At 47.5% G+C, this 22,662-nt stretch overlaps 1 protein-coding gene across 4 annotated transcripts in view; it reads right to left on the bottom strand.

The window, feature by feature from the left end:
- RNF217 (ring finger protein 217) overlaps window positions 1–8,603 on the bottom strand; it is an 87,696-nt gene extending 79,093 nt beyond the window's left edge. For all 4 annotated transcript variants that reach the window (XR_005778402.1, XM_040429093.1, XM_040429094.1 and 1 more), the window contains exon 1: window positions 7,768–8,603. Coding sequence is in view for 3 of the 4 variants with exons in the window: in XM_040429093.1 (XP_040285027.1) it covers window positions 7,768–8,295 (528 nt within the window). In the remaining variant the exon portion in view is untranslated. The remainder of the gene's footprint in view (window positions 1–7,767) is intronic.
- Between the last annotated feature and the right edge of the window lie 14,059 nt (window positions 8,604–22,662).

Genomic DNA, 22,662 nt, shown 5'->3' with positions numbered 1-22,662 from the left:
CATAGTCATCCGTACAATCACTGCCATTTTTACATGCAAACTCAATATAATAGTGGCATATATATTAGGACATTTACAGTACTTTATGGGGTCATTTACAACTACCCCTACGCCAGAAAACTGGCATAAAAAATAAAAATCACAAACCCCCATTTTTGTGCAAATGCCATTTTTAAGCTGTCCTCACCACTTTCCAAAAAGGGGGCAGGGTGTGAGTCCCCACTATGTTTTTGTCCTGGCTTTAACTTTATAAAAAATAAAAATAAAACATCCAACAACAACTGACTAATGTGTTTCTGCCCAAATGTGTTGGGTGAGCAACTAGCCTGTTTTTTGCATGCCCACGTACAGAGCCATACATTGCTAATGGCTGTGCTTGGTATTTCAGCTTAGGCCCATTCACTTAAATGGAACTGAGCTGCGTCTGGACCCTGTGACCAATGAACAGGAGCGCTGTGGCCTCTTTGAACTGGTGATCGGTGATTTTGATGACCTATCCTGAAGAAAGATCCTCAATATCAAACTCCAGGAAAACCTTTAACAAAATATACATGTTCAACCAGGCAGGCATGCTTAGTGAATGAGGGAGAAAACTGGGGCCGGTCAGGACGCACAACCTGTGAAAATCTAATGTGTATGTGCAGGTTAAAGGGGTTTTCCGGGATTTTTATATTGATGTCCATCAGCTGTTGCGAATAACTCTGGTGCTGGAGCTGCTTACTGCAGTACTGTTCCCACTCACCTTAATGGGGGCAGTGCTGCAGTAACCAGCGCTGTCCTCTACACAATGGAGGAAGCGGTGTAATTCAAGTGCCAGAGCACTTCCTGAACAGCTGATCAGTGAGGGCGTTGGATCTCCACTGATCTGATATTGATGGCCTACCCCATCAGTAGGTAATCAATCTAAAAATCCTGGAATACCCACTGTACCCTGTATCTTTGTCAGTCCCATACAGATTGAATAGAGTAGTAGGGCACATACACGACCTCGGCTCAATTCAAACTCCTAGCTGGCGGGGGTCTCATCAGTTAGACACCCAGCACACACTTAGGCCCTGGATAGGTGATGTGTTGTTAGAGGAAAAATCTTTTAATAGCTATGCCAAGTCTTGCGGTTGCACCCCCGGCAGTCAGACATGTACCCTGTGGATGGGTGATGCCCTGTGTAAATGTGCTTTTCCTTCCACCATCACAGTAATCACGTTCTCTCTGAATGACAACTCACACTATATAGTTGAATACTGGTGAAGCAATCATACAAGTAGAACTTTAGAAATAACATACCGCCATATGGAAAGTACTGACTATAAAAAGAACAGTTTTTTTTTCTTACTGTTAAAAATAGTTGTAATTTTCATGTGGAATTACTCTGGGATTTTCAGTCCAATACAGAACTAGCAGCACAAGAAAAGTGAGGAAGGAGATTATGACTGAATGGTGAAAGACTAACCAGTCTCATCGTCAGACCGTGCCGGACGCAAACTGCAGATGTGCGAAATACTGATGCAGTCTGTGTGCCATCAGCACTTCTTTGGGAGGCCGATTGATTTCAATCGGTCCGTGGTCCTCATTTTGCGGGCATGTTCTATTTTTTTGCGAAACAGACATACGAATGTGGAGAGCACAAGGATGATCAGTGTGCTTTTTCGCATCTGTATGTCCATTCCTCAAAAAGATAGAACATGTCTTCTACTTGTCCTCAAACTGCAGACCATGAAGTCAATGGGCCTGTAAAAAAACGCGGATGCAACATGGACGGTATCTTTCTTTTGAGGATCTACAATATGCGGAACACAAAGCGGATACGGCTGTGTACATGGGGCCTTACTGAATGTCCACGGCCATCTACTGCGTCACTGTTCTGTTACTAGCATGTTGAAGGACATTGCTTCCACTTCACCACAGAAATGAGAGGCAAGGCTCTTCCTGTGTCAGCCTGTTTAAAGCTGGTCAGTAACCTGCGGCACTCCAGATGTGGTGAAACCACAACTCCCAGCATGCTCTAGATCTCATTTCTATGGGAGTTCTGAAAACAGCTAAGCAAGTGTGCATGCTGCGAGTCGTAGTTTCACCACAGCTGGAGTGCCGGAGGTTGCCGATCCCTGGTGTAAAGCCTTCAAGAAGGCCTCTAGTAGTGGAGGTCCCTCTGCTATTCCAAATGCTGCTGCGAGTGGGATTTTAACTAAATAGAAACTAGAAATTTACAGAAAGTATTGCAGTTTTTATAAAAGCACTAGGTCAAGGAGAAAGTCTCTCTTTATGGAGCCACAGGGAGCGTGTACCTCTGTGCAAGAGGCCTTAGGACGTAACTGCATCCATGGGGCAGAAGACTTAGGGATCAGTCATCAGTGGAGATGTTTGGCATCAAGCGCTGGAGTGTGGAACTGCTTATGAAAAATAAGGTAATGAAATGGCTCATCTTTTATAGGAGGTAAGTTACACCTTAATATCCATAATTCCCCTATTTAACTACAGCAGCAGGTTAAGTATACAACGTCTAGACAGACACACAAAGGCATCACACAGTCAATATATGCTGATCGCCTCCAGCCTTGGCCTAACCTCATGTTCACAGTGCTGTTTAGTTCTGGCACCGACTTCACACGTCAGCACCCCTCCACCCCCCGATCAGCTACTGGTGGTCTATCCTGAGGATAGGACAACACTTTGAAAACCCTCTCAACATAAGCAGTAGATAACTGTAAACTGAGGACACGAGATTTTTTTAGGGCATATTTTTCCAGGAGCAGCAGGAATGTAATGTTGTGCCTTGGAGTTGGATCAGCACATGGTTTTAGCCCCAATGGGGACAATATCATCTGCATGTGGTCACCGACCACCGCTACTGTGCGGAAAACTGGGCAAGAATGGACAAATCTATTTTCTTTCAGTGACACGAATTTCAAATCCGTACACCTGCGTCATAGTGTATGAACCACAGAGCAGATTAATCAATAAGATGCTTATCTTAATCATTCTTTTTTTTTATGCAGATCTTGGCTTGGAAAATATGCCAAAATCCTTGTCAAAAAGCTGCTGCGTCAACATGCCCCTAGCAGTGTGAGAAGTAGTAGTAAAGGGGCAGAGTTCATTACTGAATACACAGAGGACCACTGCTGTACCAGAATACACTTTATGGGATTTTCTTTCAAATAAAACTATATATCATGTTTTTCGCTCTATAAGAAGCACTACCCCCTCAAAGTGGGAGGGGGGGGGGGGGGGGACTGCCAGTGCGTCTTATGGTGTGAATACTACACAGAGTGAGGACGTCAGTGAGCTGTGACCTTACGCTGTGCAGGTCGGGTCACAGTACAGTGCGCGGCAGGAAGAAGAAAAGCGATGGATGTGAGGAGCGGTGGCGACATCCAGGACAGGAGAGGCAAGTGGTTTTTGTTTTGTTTTTTTATCTGATCTGAGGTCTGATTGGGGGGCTTATGAAGGTCTGATCTGAGGTCTGATTGGGGGGCTTATGAAGGTCTGATCTGAGGTCTGATTGGGGGGCTTATGAAGGTCTGATCTGAGGTCTGATTGGGGGGCTTATGAAGGTCTGATCTGAGGTCTGATTGGGGGGCTTATGAAGGTCTGATCTGAGGTCTGATTGGGGGGCTTATGAAGGTCTGATCTGAGGTCTGATTGGGGGGCTTATGAAGGTCTGATCTGAGGTCTGATTGGGGGGCTTATGCAGGTCTGATCTGAGGTCTGATTGGGGGACTTATTAACATTGGAGGTCTGAGCTGAGGTGCGATTAATTTTTTATATTTTTTTGTATTTCTAGTTGCCTCTGATGGGCAGGTGTGTCTTATAGGGTGAAAAACATATTATATAAATATATACACACACACACATTATATATATATTTATATGTACTTCTTTTACTCCTGTAAAAAGGACCCGATTTTTGCTTCCAAAACTGCATCAGGATACCTGACTACGTGGCTGAACCCTTACAAGCTAGAAAAAAGGCACATCAATTTGGACCTTGCTAGAGATGCTTTTCTCTTCCCTGCATCGTCTCTTGGTTTATATACATTAACATTTTGTATTAAAAAAAAATTAAACAAAAATGTATGGCCCTCTAATAAATAGGATATCATTAACAAATGTAGCCGCACTCTCTCGATACTTTTCAAAGCATTGAAGTAGGCCTAAAAGCTGTCTAATGCTTGATTTACCTGCCCCAATAGTCAGGCCAATTATCAAGGAACAAACATTACTACAAACACTCGTTCCCGATAATTGACCCATGTAAATGTGCTGCCGACCACCTGATGGATGAGCAAAACACTCACTCGTTCATCCGGCGAAATGATCTTTCAAACAGAATATTAAAGGGGTATTCCAGTTGGTACAAGTTATCCCCTATCCATGGGGGATAACTTTAAGGATCCCCACCGATCACAAGAACGGGGGCCCCATACCCCATGCAGCTGCCTGAAATGACAGGAGCAGCCAGTCACACAGTAGAGCGTTCCAATATCTCCGGAACTCCCATAGAAATTAATAGAGCGGCCGAGCGCATGTGCAACCAGCCGCTCCAGTCATGTTAGGGGAGCTGCAAGGGGTCTGCAGGGGTTACGGGGCCCCCATTCTCGTGATACCTACCAATGGGACCCCCACCGATCTTAAAGTTATTCCAAAAGGAATACCCCTTTAAATCATCGTTTCTGGGCAGCAGTTTAGGCTTCCCAGAAACAATGCAGCTGTATGAGAACAAGCTATAGCAGTGGATAGGGGTACTGCATGTAAATGAAGCTCTTACCTACACTGACGAGCAGGCAGTTATCAGGAAGGAACAATTCCCTCCCGATAATTGCCGGCTCAGTTGGGCAGTGTAAATCCAGCATAAGGCCATATTTACTACGGTCTTGTCATGTACACCACTTTTTTGGTGCAATCTGCAGCAGGTTTTTTTGCACATTTTTCTTAGTAAATTTTTTTGTTAGTTTTATAAATGTACTGCGGCTTGGGGTTAGTAGCTGCCTCCATAGAAATGAGTGGAAAAGGAAGTGTTTACACTACTCGCTCATTATCTACACAGCAATGGCTTGAGATTGGCACCACTTACATAAATACGTACAATAATTTATGTATAAGGGCATAAGAAACCTCTACATCACTTCAGAGCCCAGCCTGCGTGGAGAAGCCCCCCATGCCAGCTGCATCCTCTACTCTGCACTAAACACTTTCAGCGCTTGCGCAGTTGAGGGCGCAGTTGCCATCTTGGGAAGCTTTAACCACTGTGTGCCTCTGGGAGGCTTCTCCATGCATGCTAGAAATAAGCAGGAACTTGGAGTCTGGCAACTCGGTGGTGGGTTCAGGGCATCCCTGGTGGTGGAAGATCCACAGTATCTGCAGTGAACCCACCACTGAGAAGACCATTATGTAGATACACTCTGCAGACCTCACCAATGAGGGCCGAGGGCCGAGGCCCCCCCCCCCCCCCCCCCAAGTGTGGGTAAGTCAGACTGAAGAGGGGTTTTCACATGAATGATGACGTCACACAGGCCGTCCTCTCAGCATTTCAGCTAAAGCTTCACGCGCACAGCTGTGGCCACATTTCAGACCGCAGAATAGCGCTACCTTCTGTGTGCATTGCCCTTTTTTCTCACTCCCATCAATATTCTGGTCCACAATACGGACAATAGGACATGTTCTCTAATTCACGGAACGGCCATACAGATATGCCGAAAATATACGGATGTGCTCGCGGCTCTATAGAAATAATGGGTCTGTGATAGAGATGAGTGAATCCCATCAGCAGGACATGTTCACCTGTGGGGGGGGGGCTGCCCCCAGAGGTGAAGAAGTGCCCACATACTGCTAAGAGTTACAGGCCCCGGTCCTGACAATTTCCTGCCCGCTCAGCACCGACATTATAAGCTGTATGAAGTAAACAGCGGACAGGTAGCCCTACCCTCTTTATAACACAGCGTTCAGTTTTATAGGGAAGAGCCGTCAACAGTAGTGAGCGGACTTGTGGTTTCAAGTTCGCGTACAAGGTTCAGGTTATCCAAAAATTCCGTAATGGATGCCGCTACCAGGGACCATAACGGAATTCTTTGTTAACCCAAACCTTGTACGCCAAACTTGAAAACACAAGTTCACTCAACACTAGTCAGCAGACATAACTTTCTTAAAGGGCTTCTGTCACCCCACTAAAGTGATTTTTTTTTTTTTGGGCTAGTTAAATTAGTTATATTGCGATCTATGAAAATATAATGGTGTTACTTACTTTGATTCAGCAGTTTCTTCTAAAAACGAAGTTTTATAATATGTAAATTAGGTCTCTACCAGCAAGTAGGGCGGCTACTTGCTGGTAGCAGCTGCAGAAAACCGCCCCCTCGCCGTGTTGATTGACAGGGCCAGCCATGATCTCCTCCTCCAGCCGGCCCTGTCGGCATTTCAAAAATCGTGCGCCTGTGTTCATTCGGCGCAGGCGCTCTGAGATGAGGAGGCGAGCCTCCTCAGCACTCCCTCAGTGCGCCTGCGCCGATGACATCACCGAAATAGAAGACGTCATCGGCGCAGGCGCACTGAGGGAGTTCTGAGGAGACGAGCCTCCTCATCTCAGAGCGCCTGCGCCGAATGAACACAGGCGCGCAATTTTTGAAATGCCGACAGGGCTGGCCGGAGGAGGAGATCCCGGCTGGCCCTGTCAATCAACGCGACGAGGGGGCGGATTTCTGCAGCTGCTACCAGCAAGTAGACGCCCTACTTGCTGGTAGAGACCTAATTTACATATTATAAAAGTTCGTTTTTAGAAGAAACTGCTGGATCAAAGTAAGTAACACCATTATATTTTCATAGATCGCAATATAACTAATTTAACTAGCCCAAAAAAAAAAAAAAAAAAATCACTTTAGTAGGGTGACAGAAGCCCTTTAAAGGGGTTCTTCAGGATTGACATACTGATGACCTATCCTCAGGATAGGTCATCGATATGAGATTGTGGGGTCCAACTCCCGGTGTTTTGCTCAGAAAACCTTACCTCGTCAGATTCCCTTACCCCATGTGACTTCCGGGGTTGTGCGCCTCCGCAAAAGTGCAATACCACAGCACGGCGCCTCCGCGCAAGCGCAGTACCAGGGCATGGATGAGGTAAAATTACAGTGAGCGTTGACTCATGGACGTGCGCACGGACACCGCGCGTGTGCTCTCAGGGGTAAGGAGATCTGACGGTCTTGTTAAATCTCCTTACCCTCACACTGCGCACGCGCGGATTGTAAAATCTCCTTACTCTGACTACACAGCGCGCTTTTTGAGGGTAAGGAGATTTTACAATCCGCGCGTGCGAGGGTAAGGAGATTTAACAAGACAAAAGACCGCCAGATCGCCCTACCCCTGAGAGCGCACGCGCGGTGTCCATAAGTCAACGCTCACTAATTTTACCTTACGCATGCCCTGGTACTGCGCTTGCATGGAGGCGCACACCCCGGGAAGTCACGTGGGGTAAGGGAATCTGACAGAACACTGGCACCTCTGCCGATCAGCTGTATGAGGCCTCCTTGCAGCTTACTGAGGACAGCGCTGTCTGTTGGATAGCATCCATGCTTGGTATTGCAGCTCAGTCCCATGTACGGTGACATCACTGTACGGTGACAGAGCGGCGCCGCGATGGGTGGAGGTGCCAGGAAACAGACCCCTGTCGATCTCATACTAATGACCTGCTAATATTTGAATCCTGGAGACCCCCTTTAAAAGGTAGTTGTGTGAAAGTTCCTGGCACATGATGCGACTGCCAGCGCCTGGGCCTACCCTGGTTACCTGGGAGCTCAGGTAGCGCTTCAGGCACTCCTCGCACACTCCTTTCTTGCAGCAGGGAAGAGGCTTGATGGTCTTATCCTCCAAGCACACCCGGCAGCTCATCATCACCCTGGGGCCGCCATCGGCCAGGCTGCTGATCAGGAAGGGGGACAGTTCTAGCTCCAGGCTGGCCGGGCTCAGGGGGAGCTCGCTCGTCCCCCGCACGGAGCTCCGAGGGGTGCTGTCCGCCAGAGGGCGCTGCAGCTCCTGCTCCGCAGGGGGCACCGTTGGCAGCTCCCCAGATAAGTCACTCTCCACGCAGTAGACGGTGCACAACACGCTGCACCTCTTCCTGGGCTTGTGCCCCACGGAGCGGACCAACCTGGCGGGCTCCTCTGTGTCTCTACTGGGTTCCCCAGCCTGCAGACCCCCATCCTCCTCCTCATCATCGTCGTCCTCCTCCTGGTCGCTGCCCGCTGTGTGCTGCACGTCCTGGGTATGCGGGGCTTCCTCATGCTGATCCCCCATTCCCGGTGCCAGGCTGCCCATACAGCACTAGGAGCAGACACTCCGTGGACTTCACTTGTGCTTCCGGGTCCGTGCAGGGGCCTTTCACCCTCCCACTTGTGTAAGGGACGATCCACCGGTCTGGCCGGGCCGACACTGCCCCTTGGTGACTGTTTCCAGCGGGCAGTAGCCCCATGCACGGTGCCCAAGTTGTCAGTGCAGGACAGCGCTGCTCTTCCCTGTATAGTCCACCGAGCAACCCCGGCAGTGCATAGCAGCGCGCAGCAGCCAGCGCCGGGGGCGGGGCCAAGCTGCATCTTTCCTGCTCTGCCACGCTCAGCTGTTACCGTATTCCTTATAGTAGCCCGCCCCCGGCCGGCTGAGCGCCGCATTTCTCCCAGTACAGTCTAGCCAAGCAGTTGACTATCTCAGGACTGTAGCACTACCGTAATTATCTGAATCATTACTAATATGTATTTTACACAGTTATATTGCGCTTTACCGACATTAGCGCAATTATTTTTGCTATCGAACTTTTACTTTTTTGTTACCTGATATTTATTGGAGGGTAAACTCAAAAAAAGGAAAAAACTGCTATCCTTACAATGCTAGAGCCTACAAGTCAGTGGTGCAGGTAGAAGAGGGGGGGGGGGGGGGCATATATCAAAGATGAAAAAGAGCCCCTCAGAAGAGTAGCTAGGGGTAGGGATGAGCGAACCGACGTTTTCAGGATGAATTCCGTTAGCATGGAATACTATGATGGAAGGCAAAACGGAAGCCGTTGCAGTATCATAGTTGCCAACTGTCCTGAATCTATTTTACCAACCAAAACATTGCTAAGTATGCAGTATTGTTCGCTGCACTGTGGTATTTATTTCTGCTGGGGTGGTATTTTGTGCTGTACTGTGGTATTTGGTTCTGCTGGGGTGGTATTTTACGCTGCACTGTGGTATTTGGTTCTGCTGGGGTGGTATTTTACGCTGCACTGTGGTATTTGGTTCTGCTGGGGTGGTATTTTACGCTGCACTGTGGTATTTGGTTCTGCTGGGGTGGTATTTTGTGCTGCACTGTGGTATTTGGTTCTGCTGGGGTGGTATTTTACGCTGCACTGTGGTATTTGGTTCTGCTGGGGTGGTATTTTACGCTGCACTGTGGTATTTGGTTCTGCTGGGGTGGTATTTTGCACTCCACTGTGGTATTTGGTTCTGCTGGGGCGGTATTATTCGCTGCACTGCATTGTGGTATTTGGTTCTGCTGGGCTGGTATTTTGTGCTGCATTGTGGTATTTGGTTCTGCTGGGGTGGTATTTTGTGCTGCATTGCGGTATTTGGTTTTGCTGGGGTAGTATTTTGCACTCCACTGTGGTATTTGGTTCTGCTGGGGCGGTATTATTCGCTGCACTGTGGTATTTGGTTCTGCTGGGGCGGTATTATTCGCTGCACTGTGGTATATGGTTCTGCTGGGGCGGTATTATTCGCTGCACTGTGGTATTTGGTTCTGCTGGGGGGGTATTTTGCGCTGCACTGTGGTATTTGGTTCTGCTGGGGCGGTATTATTCGCTGCACTGTGGTATATGGTTCTGCTGGGGTGGTATTATTCGCTGCACTGTGGTATTTGGTTCTGCTGGGGCGGTATTATTCGCTGCACTGTGGTATTTGGTTCTGCTGGGGCGGTATTATTCGCTGCACTGTGGTATTTGGTTCTGCTGGGGCGGTATTATTCGCTGCACTGTGGTATTTGGTTCTGCTGGGGCGGTATTATTCGCTGCACTGTGGTATATGGTTCTGCTGGGGTGGTATTATTCGCTGCACTGTGGTATTTGGTTCTGCTGGGGTGGTATTTTGCGCTGCACTGTGGTATTTGGTTCTGCTGGGGCGGTATTATTCGCTGCACTGTGGTATTTGGTTCTGCTGGGGCGGTATTATTCGCTGCACTGTGGTATTTGGTTCTGCTGGGGCGGTATTATTCGCTGCACTGTGGTATTTGGTTCTGCTGGGGCGGTATTATTCGCTGCACTGTGGTATTTGGTTCTGCTGGGGCGGTATTATTCGCTGCACTGTGGTATTTGGTTCTGCTGGGGCGGTATTATTCGCTGCACTGTGGTATTTGGTTCTGCTGGGGCGGTATTATTCGCTGCACTGTGGTATTTGGTTCTGCTGGGGCGGTATTATTCGCTGCACTGTGGTATATGGTTCTGCTGGGGTGGTATTATTCGCTGCACTGTGGTATATGGTTCTGCTGGGGTGGTATTTGGTTCTGCTGGGGCGGTATTATTCGCTGCACTGTGGTATTTGGTTCTGCTGGGGCGGTATTATTCGCTGCACTGTGGTATTTGGTTCTGCTGGGGCGGTATTATTAATCGCTGCACTGTGGTATTTGGTTCTGCTGGGGCGGTATTATTCGCTGCACTGTGGTATTTGGTTCTGCTGGGGCGGTATTATTCGCTGCACTGTGGTATATGGTTCTGCTGGGGTGGTATTATTCGCTGCACTGTGGTATATGGTTCTGCTGGGGTGGTATTTGGTTCTGCTGGGGCGGTATTATTCGCTGCACTGTGGTATTTGGTTCTGCTGGGGTGGTATTTTGTGTGATTAGGATCTCACACTGTCCCTGCTGCTCTGTGCTTTGTGCGCACAGCAGCAGGGAGCTGACTATGGCAGCCAGGGCTTCAGTAGCGTCCTGGCTGCCATGGTAACCGATCGGAGCCCCAGGCTTACACTGCTGGGACTCCGATCGGAGGAGGAGGGGAGAGGGGACCCTGTGGCTACTGCCACAAATGATTAATACTGGGGGGGCTTGGGTGGGGGGGGGCGCACTGCGCCACCAATGATTAATACTGGGGGGCTTGGGTGGGGGTGCGCACTGCGCCACCAATGATTAATACTGGGGGGCTTGGGTGGGGGGGCGCACTGCGCCACTAATGTCTTTAATACTGGAGTTGGGGGGGCGCACTGCGCCACCAATGTCTTTAATACTGGGGTTTGGGGGCGCACTGCGCCACCAATGTTTTAATACTGGGGTTTGGAGGGGCGCACTGCGGCTATGTGATTCTGCAGCCAGCTCCCGCCTCCTGTATATGAATAAATGAGAGACTTATCTTCATTGGTGGCGCAGTGGCCACAGCCCCTCCCCTCCTCTTGTCCTCCCTCCTCTCATTGGTGGCAGTGGCACATGGGGAGGGAGACACTGCTTCCTTCTCCCCTGTGATGCTGAGGGAACACGGAGAGCGCTGAGAGCAGCGCGATCCTTGTTCCCCATACGTTTTCGGAATATCGGCAAAATAGATGCCAATACCGATAACTGTCAAAATCCTGAATATCAGCCGATAATATCGGTAAAACTGATAATTGGTCGAACCCTAATCAGGACCTCTTAACATTCTCAGTCAGCCCCTGCTTGGGGTTCAGCACAAGGTGGCCAAAATAACATCCATCGCTTGAGTGGTCTGTAACAGTATCCTGAGGCCAGTGAGGGAGAACATCCTGAGGATGGTGATGCATACCACCCAACTTTTTGGATGGTCAAAGGAGGACACTTGCACCTCACTGGCTGAGGCGGGTCATGGCTGCAGCCGGTGACTGGTTCAGCAGCATTTCCCACCATGTGAGACAATAGCAGGAGGTGGGGTGCATCTAGGGTTGCCACCTTTCCCAACAAAAAATACCACCCAATTTACATGGGTGAAAGGAGGTGTGGTATTAGGGCACGGCTACAGGTTCGATCATATTTTGACTTTTGTGAAAAAAAAATTCCTGTCATTTTTAATATAAAGTGCAGCTGAAAATGATGCACCGGCCTTCTGTGTGACCAGTGTGTTGAATGAGCTCTTATGGAGAAGCAAATACATCCCCGGCTATTTCACTGCTGCCCCTGAACTGTGCGGCCCTATGCAGGAGCCCAGTTGGCCCTGGTTTGTCATACTGGTTAGTTTTGTCAAACTAATAGAAGACGATGGCTTCTGGTGACAGTCAGTGAGAGAGAATTTCTGTTCTGAAGGAAACCTTCTCCTTCTGTCCGTCTTCCTCTCTAGTAATAGTCTCCATTACTGTAACATGATTGTAGCAGATATTGCTAGAGAACCGCTCTGCAGGTTTTACACTAAAGATCCAGTATAGATAATGTAACATGGAGACTTCGCTGATGTGTTGGGTGCGACTAACTGGACTTTGTGGTAAACATCTGCATCATGGTGTAATTTGCCGAAGGGGTTTAGATGGCGAGCGATCATCTGACTACTGATCTGGGGGAAAAAAGGCCCCCATATGTAACAATTAGAGGGCAAGTATACTTTGTAGTGGCCTTGCAGGCATACTGCAGCATTTATGGAGTGCTGCTGCCCCTTTAAACTATTCTATCCATGCTTTGAGTGTAAGAGAGGAAGCCCACCAGGGGTGTATGATATCAGTCCTCTATGTTGTCTTATGTGTAAAGGGGGTTTGAACGGAGCCGAGCACCAATCAGGGAAGTGTTGGCAGGAGGATGACCAATCAGTGAGTGCCCTCAGGGTGATATTCATCACCATAGGTCTGTGTGCCTCAGTGAAAGACTGAAACCATCAGATAGTGAGACTGTTCTGTTGCCCATAGTAACCACCAAGCGTATAATAACGTAACCATCAAGCTTTGTAGCCAATAGTGACTATAACCGTTAAACACTGTGCCTCCTGCTGGAGTAAGGTGAAGATGCAAGCGTCCATCTCATTGCTGTGCTGTCCTCAAGTTGGGTCCTAGATCAGGGTCAAGGGTCACACATAAAACTGACCGGGACCATGCCGTTATCTGTTAATTTATATGGTGAGTTCTGGAAGGGGTTTGAATAAGAGCCACCGGGTGCTCGGTGTCACCGCCTGGTTGTACAGAACATACCTGCTCCCCTGAAGCAGGAAATCCTGCAATTGCAGGGGGAACGTAAATATATGGCTGTTATGCAAACTGCTATATAATGATGTGGTGCAGATAGGAAGGGGTTAATGGTCTCTGTGCTAAGGCACATTGATGGTCACTAAAAGGTTAACACTGCCGGTGAGGTGACATCACAAGCACCTGTGTCATAAGAGAAGACCCTATGTCAAAAGAGGGAGCGCAGCCATATTTGATGCCGTACTTTATGGCCTGAGGACCTTGAACTTGACCACCAACATACACCCACCGTACCTTGATGAAATTTGGAGGTTCTAGCCGAAAGCCCATCACCCAACGCGACAAAAGGGACATCCGCCTAGCTAACCAGATCAGCCCGGCTGCTGCACCCCCCTTCCTTACTATTTATGTGGCATTACCCTCTAAGCCCAAGGGAAGGGCAGCCCTCCAGCCATGGTTCCCTAGAGGTTTCCTCCACAGGGGGTTTTCCTCTCCTGAGTGCTGGGGGTGACTCTCCGTGAGTCGGGGGTTTGTAATTTTTAGTATTTTAAGTAAAGAATTTGGCAATTTATTTTCGGAAGTCCTAAAGCAGCGCAAATGTGCCCAGCCCTCACTTACAACTATGGGACTTCTAAAAAAAAAAAGCCAAGCCAGCGCTCAGCTATTTTCAGCGCTGACTGTAGGGTGGCCACACATGCGCAACTTGTTCTCTGTTCACTTTGGGGGGCTCCATCCTATTGATATCCTCTAATTGTCCCAGTTGGGAATACCCCTTTAAATAAAATTCATTAAGAAATAGCCAAGTTAGAGGACTCTTAACAGTGTAAGGAATCTTGGCACCGTTGCACCGAATGAGAACACTCGCTGGTGACGCTGAGGTTGAACAACAATTTATGTGAACACAGTGCTGTGAATGTATCAATCTTCTACAGCAGTGATGCCCAACCTACGGCCCGCGGGCCAAATGTGGCCCGCAAAGCCGTGTCATGTGGCCCGTGCAGTACCAAGACTTTATCAGCGCAGGGCACGCTGCGAACGGCACACGGCCTGTGCCTGCAATCTCCCCGCCCAGCGCCGCCTCCTAGCTAATTTATTGACTGCACTTGCCTCTGTGAAATTGAAGAGAAGCGCCGTAATCTCGCACAGGCGCACTGGCAGAGGCATCAAAGTGCGCATGCACCGCCTTCCTGGCCTCTGCCAGTGCGCCTGTGCGAGATTACGGCACTTCTCTTCAATTATACAGAGGCAAGTGCAGTGAATAAATTAGCTAGGAAGCGGCTCTGGGTGGGGAGGAGATCTGTGGATGACACTGAGGGGGGATATCTGTGGATGACACTGAGGGGGGATATCTGTGGATGACACTGAGGGGGGATATCTGTGGATGACACTGAGGGGGGATATCTGTGGATGACACAGGGGGGATATCTGTGGATGACACTGAGGGGGGGATATCTGTGGATGACACTGAGGGGTGATATCTGTGGATGACACTGAGGGGGGATATCTGTGGATGACAGTGAGGGGGGATATCTGTGGATGACAGTGAGGGGGGGATCTGTGGATGACAGTGAGGGGGGATCTGTGGATGACACTGAAGGGGGGATCTGTGGATGACACTGAAGGGGGGGATCTGTGGATGACACTGAAGGGGGGATCTGTGGATGACACTGAAGGGGGGATCTGTGGATGACACTGAAGGGGGGATCTGTGGATGACACTGAAGGGGGGATCTGTGGATGACACTGAAGGGGGATCTGTGGATGACACTGAGGGGGGGATCTGTGGATGACAAAGAGTGGGGGGATCTGTGGATGACACTGAGTGGGGGGATCTGTGGATGACACTGAGTGGGGGGATCTGTGGATGACACTGAGGGGGGGATCTGTGGATGACACTGAGGGGGGGATCTGTGGATGACACTGAGGGGGGATCTGTGGATGACACTGAGGGGGGGATCTGTGGATGACAGTGAGGGGGGATCTGTGGATGACACTTACGGGGGGATCTGTGAATGACACGGGGGGATCTGTGGATGACACTTACGGGGGGATCTGTGGATGACAGGAGGATCTAGGGAGGGGTGTGGGGATGTTGGGGTGAGAGGTCCTGGAGGGGTGTTTGGGTGGGAGCTCTGGAAGAAGTGGGAGGTCCGATAGGTATGTGGGGGTGGGAAATCCAGTCATTTCTAGCTACGCCCCTGATTGGTAAGATTGGGCGGGCACTGGAGCGATAGAGCGCCCTCTCCCTGCTGTAGGAGAAGCCGGCGGGAGATGAAAGGAGGAGGGGCCAGCTCCTGGTGGTGTCGGGCACACGGTGCAAGCATAGCGGTGGAGGATCTGACTGAAGCCTAAAGACCAGACATCAAGGTAGACCTGCAGAAGAAGGTGACAGCACAGTATGTGATGTATACATGTGCAATGAATGTTCATTTCTCTACCATAAGCCATCTCCAAAGGCGTTTCAGAGAATTTGGCAGTACATCCAACCGGCTTCACAACCGCAGACCAGTTGTAACCACACCAGCCCAGGACCTCCACATCCAACATGTTCACCTCCATGATCGTCTGAGACCAGCCACCCGGACAGCTGCAGCAATAATCGGTTTGCATAACCAAATAATTTCAGCAGAAACTGTCTCAGGGAAGCTCATCTGCATGCTCGTTGTCCTCATCGGGGTCTGGACCTGACTACAGATCGTCATTGTAACTTACTTGAGTGGGCAAGTGCTCACATTCAATGGCGTCTGGTACATTGGAGAGGCGTTCTGTTCACGGATGAGTCCTGGTTTTCACAGTTCAGTGCAGATGGCAGACAGCGTGTGTGGCGTTGTGAGGGTAAGCGGTTTGCTGACGTCAACGTTGTGGATCGAGTGGCCCATGGTGGCGGTGGGGTTATGGTATGGGCAGGCGTATGTTATGGAAAACAAACACAGGTGCATTCTATTGATGAAAATCACAGAAAGGACACAACCCTGTCCAGGGTGTTATAGTAGAATGTGGTAATTATTACTAGGGCTCACAGGAAGACCACTATTCTAAAACGTAACCTTTAATAATTTAATAATAAAAACCGGGACGGTGAAGGACATCTTTTAGGACACTTTTTCAATTTTTCTTGTGTATCACAATTTTTTTTTTATTATACGGTATTGGGTGGTTCTTGTCAACCCACCTGGGGCACTATATCTGGTTGTTATTTTTGGTACTTATATTAGTCCAGGTCCATATTTAGTGCCAACATTCCACATAGTTGGAATACTTCCCCGTGTCAGGGCTATCTTACAGTCAGGTCCATTAATATTGGGCCATCAACACAATTCTAACATTTTTGGCTCTATACACCACCACAATGGATTTGAAATTAAACGGACAAGATGTGCTTTAACTGCAGACTGTCAGCTTTAATTTAAGGGTATTTACATGCAAATCAGGTGAACGGTGTAGGAATTACAACAGTTTGCATATGTGCCTCCCACTTGTTAAGGGACCAAAAGTAATGGGACAATTGTCTTCTCAGCTGTTCCATGGCCAGGTGTGTGTTATTCCCTCATTATCCCAATTACAATGAGCAGATAAAAGGTCCAGAGTTCATTTCAAGTGTGCTATTTGCATTTGGAATCTGTTGCTGTCAACTCTCAAGATGAGATCCAAAGAGCTGTCAGAGAAGCAAGCCATCATTAGGCTGAAAAAACAAAAACAGAAAGATAGCAAAAACATTAGGCGTGGCCAAAACAACTGTTTGGAACATTTAAAAAAAGAAGGCAAGCACTGGTGAGCTCAGCAACACCGAAAGACCACGGAAAACAACTGTGGTGGATGACCGAAAAATTCTTTCCCTGGTTAAGAAAACACCATTCACAACAGTTGTCCAGATTAAGAACACTCTCCAGGAGGTAGGTGTATGTGTGTCAAAGTCAACAATCAAGAGAAGACTTCACCAGAGTGAATACAGAGGGTTCACCACAAGATGTAAACCATTGGTGAGTCTCAAAAACAGGAAGGCCAGATTAGAGTTTGCCAAACGACATCTAAAAAAGCCTTCACAGTTCTGAAACAACATCCTATGGACAGATGAGACCAAGATGAACTTGTACCAGAGTAATGAGAAGAGAAGAGTATGGAAAAGGAAAGGAACTGCTCATGATCCTAAGCATACCACCTCATCAGTAAAGCATGGTGGTGGTAGTGTCATGGCGTGGGCATGTATGGCTGCCAATGGAACTGGTTCTCTTGTATTTATTGATGATGTGACTGCTGACAAAAGCTGCAGGATGAATTCTGAAGTGTTTCGGGCAATATTATCTGCTCATATTCAGCCAAATGCTTCAGAACTCATTGGATGGCGCTTCACAGTGCAGATGGACAATGACCCAAAGCATACTGCAAAAGCAACCAAAGAGTTTTTTAAGGGAAAGAAGTGGAATGTTATGCAATGGCCAAGTCAATCACCTGAGCTGAATCCGATTGAGCATGCATTTCACTTGCGTGGGAGGCACATATGCAAACTGTTGTAATTCCTACACCGTTCACCTGATTTGGATTTAAATACCCTCAAATTAAAGCTGGCAGTCTGCAGTTAAAGCACATCTTATTAGTTTAATTTCAAATCCATTGTGGGGGTGTATAGAGCCCAAAAATTTTGAATTGTGTTGATGTCCCAATATTTATGGACCTGACTGTAGGGCCATTAGGAGACACGGGATCACCCCTATCGGGGCGGCTATTCCGTTTGCAGGCAGGGAGGCAGAGATAGGGCCAGTATCAGGGACGTCGCCCCTATCCAATGTTTATGAGACGTCTGCCTACCCTCCTACAATCATAAGCCATTGGAATAGTCATTTCGCATTAGCTTTTGATTTTCTTTTTGATTTCTTTTCTTTTCATTGTACTAAGGGTGCATTGGTTTTTAGCATTTTATTGATGGCTTTTTGAATCCTGAGGCCCATTGTTGTCACGTCTTGCCCTGTGAATGTGCGGAGATCTGTCAGACTGTCACCGCCAGTTCTGTGAGAAAGTCTGGCAGACGTTCTTCTCTACCTCTTGCATGACGTTCTTTGTTTTGGTTTCACTTTGTCATCTCCTTTCCTTCTCCCAGGTGTCACCTATTTAGACTAATTGTCTCCCTTTACATTCCCTCCCATACTGCCTCACTTTGCGGTTTATACTACTTCCTGGATAAGGTGTTCACTGCTGGAGGCTGCTGCTGCTGTTTCCTCAGATAAGTCTTTTTCCTTTATTTATGTTTCCTTGCTGGCTTGATTCTAGGTGACCCTGACTCCATCCGTATTAAGTGCAGGGAGCCGGTGGTCGTGTCCCCTCACTATTATAGAGTTTTCAGGTGTCACACAGTATTAGGTACGTGGGCATGCAATCGTCTACCATAGAGACCCTTGCATGAGCATAGCAGTCAGTGAGAGCTCTAGGGGTTTTATAGGGCTCACCCATATGCTCCTTAGTTTGGGATCAAGCCAGTCAGATGTTTATTTATAAGTTCCAGCTTTCTGCAACATCATCCGTGACACAGACTGGCTGCACATGTCTGACTTCTTTGTTTGTTTTGATTTGGGTTTGAGCTGGATCCACCTTCCCTCAGGTGTACTGGGTTTCATTGTTAGTGAGGCTATTTATCCCTCTTTCCCCCAGTGGCCTGTGCGGGTTATAGTTCTTTATTGGGAGCTGTTGATTTGTGGTGGATCGTCTGCTCCAGCTCTGCTCAAGATAAGTCCTCTCCTTCATTTCCCTTTGTGTGTTTTATCTAGGCCTCTAGGGAGACGCTTGCTTCCTCCTGATTTGAAGAAGCAGGTTGCCTCTTCCCTTTTCCCTGCTGCTTAGGGTTTGCCCAGGGTGTTTACATTTAGGCACGAGGGCATGTGCATATCCACCCTAAGGGTATGCACATGGGCACAGCAGTTTAGGGAAAGCTTTTAGGGATCGCTAGGAGGTGACCCTTTTCTCCCTAGCTTTGGGGCCTATTCGTTTGTTCTGTTTTCCCGTGTTTGGTTATTTCCCCGCTTACCTACCTATCGTGACATTATAACCCCCCTAAAAAACTGTCATATCCCTGCTGTTTGCGAAATGGAGGCTATGGATGCCTTGGTTGATCGCATGCAGGGATTATCGCTGGAGGTTGCTGATCTCCGCAGTTCTGTTGCATGGTGTCAGAATGCTCTGGCGTCTGGCGCCGTTGGAGGAAATCAGGTCTGCTTAGAGCCTAAAGTCGCTCTCCCTGATAGGTTCTCAGGGGGTGTTGATGACTTGATTCGGTTCAGGGAGTCCTGCAGGTTGATTTATGATGACCCAGACCGGGTCTCTATGGCTGAATCTAAGCTGTGCAGTTTGTTACAGGGAGAACGTACTGCGGAGTCGTATTGTGCAGAATTTAGAAGATGGGCAACTGACTCGGGGTGGAATGATCCTGCACTCTGTAATCAGTTTTGTCAGGGGCTATCTAAGAGGTTGAAAGATGCCCTTGCTTTTCATGAGTATCCCGATTCATTGGAGACAGCCATGTCTTTGGCAGTGCGGCTTGATAGACGTCTTAGAGAAAGGTATACGATTTCTCTTGAGAGGGGGCTCTCGTCTGTAAGTGGATCCGTCCCACCTAGTCCCCGGGGTAATATGACTTTTGAATCTGGGGCAGGAGAGGAGCCTATGCAGTTGGGCCAGGTTTCCTTTCGCTCAGGTGATAGGGATTTTAGGAAGCTGAATAAGCTATGCTACTTCTGTGGAAAAGAAGGTAATTTTGTTTGAGCATGTCCTTTTGTTAAACCTCAAAGCGGTAATGAAAAACTACAGAGGTATTCACATAAAGAGAAAAAAAAGACTTTCCTGACTCTTGGTAGTGTGAATGGTGAGTCTGAGCAAGCAAATATGCATTCTCCCTGCAATACCTGTTTCCTCCTGCCTGCCATGGTGGCGCTAGACTCAGGAAATTTTGATTTTGAGGTATTTGTTGACAGTGGTGCGGGGGTAAACCTTATTGATTTTCAGTTCCTCCAAAATCTTGGTTTTAGAACTAGCACTTTAAATAAAGAGATACCAGTGTTTGCTATTGATTCCTCCCCTCTCTCACTAAAGAGTCTTACTCATATCGTTCATGACATTCAGTTAAGGGTGGGTGATTCACATGTTGAGTCTATTTCTTGTTTTGTTATGAAGTGCTTGCCTGCTCCGATGGTTCTGGGTTTACTGTGGTTGATAAAGCATAACCCTACTATTGACTGGCAAACAAGACAAATCAGTAGCTGGAGTGAATTTTGTTCGGACAACTGTCTTTGTGCTTCTATCTCAGTGGTGTCAACTACAGTCCTACCTCAGTTTCTCTCTGATTTTCCGGATGTATTCTCGTAGGGCGGAGCTCAGGAGCTGCCTCCCCATCGAGAATATGATTGTCCGGTCAATCTCATCCCTGGAGCTAAACTGCCAAAATCTCGACTATACAACCTTTCCCAACCAGAGAAGCTATGCGGAAGTACAGTATATTGCAGAGAGTTTGGCAAAGGGACATATTAAGCCATCTAAGTCCCCTGTGGCCGCCGGCTTCTTTTTCGTAAAAAAGAAAGACGGATCACTTAGACCGTGTTTAGATTTCTGGAAATTGAATCTCATTACGGTCCGTGATCCGTATGATTTCCTTTGATTTCTGATCTATTTGATCAAATTGTCGGAGCCAAGGTGTTCTCCAAGTTGGATTTAAGAGGAGCTTATAATCTGATCAGAATTAAGGAAGTACAGTACAGACCAAAAGTTTGGACACACCTTCTCATTCAAAGAGTTTTCTTTATTTTCATGACTATGAAGGCATCAAAACTATGAATTAACATATGTGGAATTATATACATAACAAACAAGTGTGAAACAACTGAAAATACGTCATATTCTAGGTTCTTCAAAGTAGCCACCTTTTGCTTTGATTACTGCTTTGCACACTCTTGGCATTCTCTTGATGAGCTTCAAGAGGTAGTCACCTGAAATGGTCTTCCAACAGTCTTGAAGGAGTTCCCAGAGATGCTTAGCACTTGTTGGCCCTTTTGCCTTCACTCTGCGGTCCAGCTCACCCCAAACCATCTCGATTGGGTTCAGGTCCGGTGACTGTGGAGGCCAGGTCATCTGGTGCAGCACCCCATCACTCTCCTTCATGGTCAAATAGCCCTTACTTTCAAAGTTTTCCCAATTTTTCGGCTGACTGACTGACCTTAATTTCTTAAAGTAATGATGGCCACTCGTTTTTCTTTACTTAGCTGCTTTATTCTTGCCATAATACAAATTCTAACAGTCTATTCAGAAGGACTATCAGCTGTGTATCCACCTGACTTCTCCTCAACGAAACTGATGGTCCCAACCCCATTTATAAGGCAAGAAATCCAACTTATTAAACCTGACAGGGCACACCTGTGAAGTGAAAACCATTTCAGGGGACTACCTCTTGAAGCTCATCAAGAGAATGCCAAGAGTGTGCAAAGCAGTAATCATAGCAAAAGGTGGCTACTTTGAAGAACCTAGAATATTACATATTTTCAGTTGTTTCACACTTGTTTGTTATGTATATAATTCCACATGTGTTAATTCATAGTTTTGATGCCTTCATAGTCATGAAAATAAAGAAAACTCTTTGAATGTGAAGGTGTGTCCAAACTTTTGGTCTGTACTGTAGATGAGTGGAAAATGGCCTTCAATACACCCGAAGGTCATTTCGAGAATCTTGTCATGCCCTTTGGTTTAACTTATGCTCCAGCGGTCTTTTAGCGATTTGTCAATGATATTTTCCATCATTTAGTGGGAAGGTTCATTGTTATTTACCTTGATGATATACTAATTTACTCACCCGATTTGGAGACCCATCAGGATCACGTGAGACAGGTGTTGTCGATCCTTCGGGAGAATAAATTGTATGCAAAATTGGAAAAATGTGTATTTGCTGTCCAGGAGCTACCATTTTTAGGATACCTGCTTTCTGACTCTGGTTTTCGTATGGACCCCGAAAAGGTCCAGGCGGTACTGGAATGGGACCGGCCTAAGAATCAGAAAGCTCTGATGCAGTTTTTGGGTTTTACCAATTACTACAGAAAATTCATCTTGAATTATTCCACCATTGTAAAACCTTTGACAGATATGACTAAAAAAAGCGCAGACTTTTCTGCCTGGTCGGATGAGGCATTACAGGCCTTTTCTGCTATTAAGAAATGTTTTGTGTCTGCTCCCATTCTGATGCAACCTGATGTGTCTCAACCGTTTATCGTGGAGGTTGATGCATCAGAAGTGGGGGTCGGAGCAGTTATGTCGCAGGGTCCATCCCCTAGCAAATGGCATCCGTGTGCTTTTTTTCTCCAAGAAACTCTCGGCTGCTGAAAGAAATTATGATGTAGTTGCTGGCCATTAAATTGGCCTTTGAAGAATGGCGTCATTGGTTGGAGGAGGCTACTCATCCTATTACGGTATATACTGACCACAAGAATTTGGCTTACTTGCAGTCTGCTAAGCGCCTGAATCCTAGACAGGCTAGATGGTCACAGTTTTTTTTACTAGGTTCAATTTTGTGTTCACCTTTTGCC

The sequence above is a fragment of the Bufo bufo genome, chromosome 4 (assembly GCF_905171765.1).
Source record: "Bufo bufo chromosome 4, aBufBuf1.1, whole genome shotgun sequence".
NCBI classification, from domain to species: Eukaryota; Metazoa; Chordata; class Amphibia; order Anura; family Bufonidae; genus Bufo; species Bufo bufo.
Note: the sequence above shows the minus strand (reverse complement) of the source record. Positions and strands in the feature narration are given on the sequence as shown.